The sequence below is a fragment of the Myotis brandtii genome, unplaced genomic scaffold (assembly GCF_000412655.1).
Source record: "Myotis brandtii unplaced genomic scaffold, ASM41265v1 scaffold43, whole genome shotgun sequence".
Lineage (NCBI taxonomy): Eukaryota > Metazoa > Chordata > Mammalia > Chiroptera > Vespertilionidae > Myotis > Myotis brandtii.
In genome coordinates, this window is record NW_005366455.1 from 3308434 (window position 1) to 3311234 (window position 2801).

Below are 2801 nucleotides of genomic sequence, written 5' to 3' on the forward strand. Positions count from 1 at the left end.
GGGTGGGGGCCCTGAGGCTGCACGCCGCCGAGGGGTTATTTGCTCAATCGCCCTCCCGCTTTCACCTTCCGCCCTCCTTTTCCCCCCGACTCCTCGGAATGGGTTCCCGCCGCCGCCGGCTGTACCCGTCCCCTCCAGGCCGGCGCGCACCGGGTGAGTCAGAGGTCTAGCTGGGCCTCGCCCTTTGCCACCGCCGCCAGCTCCCGGGGTGCCGGTGGGCTGCTCGGACGGAAATCCTGAGCAGCTCCTCGTCCCACCGAGAGGGTGACCTGCCCGCGCCCTGCGCCTCTGGGCTTCTCTAGAAATGACGCAGGGCGGCGAGGGGCCGGGGATCGTCCTCTGTCGCACACACGTACACACTCCATCCACACGGCGCCGGGCGGGGGGAGAGGGGGCATATGTGCGAACATCTGGGGTAGAAGATGGCCCCTGAGTCTTCACAACCCCCCCTCCCCCCGCTCTGCACAGCACACAGAATCTGAAGTTGTGTGTGTGCGCGCGCGCGCGTGTGAGTGTGTCCGGGGTGCGCACCAGTGTCCGCGCACTCGCACACCGGGGTCTACCAGTGACCGTGCCTGAATACATAATATACCGTGGGCATCCTCACCGCGCGCGGGAGCGTGCACACACACACACACAGCGAATCACACAAACATACATAATTTATGCAGCCTTCAGGTCTGCGGGAGGTAATTTCATTTCACATCAAACTGGGAATTTGGAAGCAAGGCAAGAAGGAATGGGAAGGCACAGGAGACCTCCCCAAGTGGGACCTGCACTCATCGCTTTGATAGGGTTTGCAGCTGCCCTGTGGTCAGTCATGGCAGAGCAGGCGCAGCAAACAGGAGGGTTTGGATAGGAAGGGCAATGCCGAATCTTCTTCCCCCTCAAATAAACACCCGAGCTTAAAGGGGGGCGTATGCATGTGTTCGGAGGCGATAACCAACTTCCCCATCCGTCCAAGCAGGCCCCACGCTGGCCCCACCAGCCCTGGTGATGGGCGGAGGTGCCCAGGAGCCTGCCCGGGGTGAGCCCGGTACTGCAGCCAGAGCCTGGGAAGTGCCGCTGGGCGAGGGCACGCCAGGAAGGCTTTTCCTCCTTTCTCTTTTTCCTCTTTCCCCATAGATGGTTTCCTCATTCTCAACACCTGTAGCAGCTTCCAAGAGTTCAGTCAGATCCCAGACACTGTTCTCAGAGGGGAGAGAGGCTCACCCTGGAGAGTGGTGTGAAGGAGGAAGAACAAGCCCCACCATATTCCCTGACTCCAGAGATCCCTGTTCAGGGAGTGTACCCCTTGACCCCTTACCAAACCCCCCTCCACACACACACTGGCCCCAGACCTTCGGGGCCTTCGGGTACTTATCTCTGCACTCAGTCTACACACCCTTTTGGCAGTGGTTTTGAGAACAAATTCCACTCAAAAGTTTCTAACCACTTCACAAGAGAGACCTTGGAGGGCCACGCAGTTTGTTTTTATCTAATGATATTTTTAAAAGAACACGATTTACTTTCCCAGAAAACACGTGGATGCAGGAAGGAGAGGAGGGTGGATGGACCACCTGGCTTGGCCAGCAGCACCCAGCCCCAAGCCCCTGGCTCCGCGGAAAGCCCCATCGGCCGAGCCCTGCGATTTTGAGGCGGATCCGCACATTCTGCAAAGAACCCACAGCACTGGGAAACAACTAGATTCTTGCCTTTCCCAAGCCCTTCAGTTAACATTGCTCAACGCAGCTCCGTGGAGGGAATGCACATGATTTATATTCCGCTGGCTAGGTTGAAGAAACTCCAGGGAGATGTGCTCTGCTTCAAGAAAGGGAAAAAAAATCCCAAAAACTGTAATGCAGAAAGGCTTTGTAGTATTTTTAAACCTTTGATTCAGTCCATATGTGACATCTGAACACCGCCAAATTCTGTCTATGTTTCAACACACACACACACACACACACACACACTCCTCGCAGGAGAATGAAGTTGGGTTTTAGCATTGGTGGTGGTGGTGGTGGTGGTGATGGTGGTGTAAGGTAGGGAGGGCCGACTGGGATGGCTCTTTAAATTATTCAGTATTAAGGATGCCTCCTTCTATGCCATTCCTTGTGCCCCCCTCCCCGCCTTAGCAGTTACTTTTAAAGGGAAAGTATGTTGAGATGAATAGAAAAAAAAACTTTCAGGGGCTTACCTGGTTGGCCTCTCACTCCGCGTCCTGAAAAGTAGAGAGCTAAGAAAACCCAGGTGAGAGGAAACATATCCATTTTGGAGAAAGAGGCTCTCTCCAGGGCTGGATGTGTGGGTTTCTTGTATAATTGTAAGTCTTTGTGTTTTTCTCGCTCTTGTGGTCTTCCTCACAGTGTCTTCTGCAGAGGAGTCTAATGGTCAGCGTTTCCCTCCTGGGCCCCGGCGGCCCGTCTTCACCTTTATCCTTGCTGGATCCCCACCTCACGGGGAGGAGGGTCGGTCGCTCTTGAAATCAGCCAAGAGGGAGCTAGCCGGGAAGAGGGGACGGTTCTCTTCTCTTAAACACAAAACGGATCTATGTCCTCTCCAGTTCCTCAAAGTATCATTTCCTTTATCCTACAACATCACGAATATTTCCCGAAAGCCAAGCGTAAAAAAAAAATTATAATAAAAATAAAAGCCAAGACTTGCCTTAGGCATCACACGGCCCCAGGCAGCTGTGTGATCTCAGAGGCGTAAACTGACACACATCCCCCGGCACCCGGGACCCACGAGAGGGCGGAGGCACCCACCGCCGGACAGCCCGGGTGGGAGGCGGCCGCCCGGCTCTCGCCCTCGCCGGGTTCCCC

General features: G+C 55.6%; 1 protein-coding gene across 4 annotated transcripts in view; it reads right to left on the reverse strand.

The window, feature by feature from the left end:
• Positions 1-2801, reverse strand: part of NRP2 (neuropilin 2) — a 123128-nt gene extending 120327 nt beyond the window's left edge. For all 4 annotated transcript variants that reach the window (XM_005874235.2, XM_005874234.2, XM_005874239.2 and 1 more), the window contains exon 1: positions 2177-2801. In XM_005874235.2, the coding sequence (XP_005874297.1) occupies positions 2177-2249 (73 nt within the window). In that variant the 5' untranslated portion in view covers positions 2250-2801. The remainder of the gene's footprint in view (positions 1-2176) is intronic.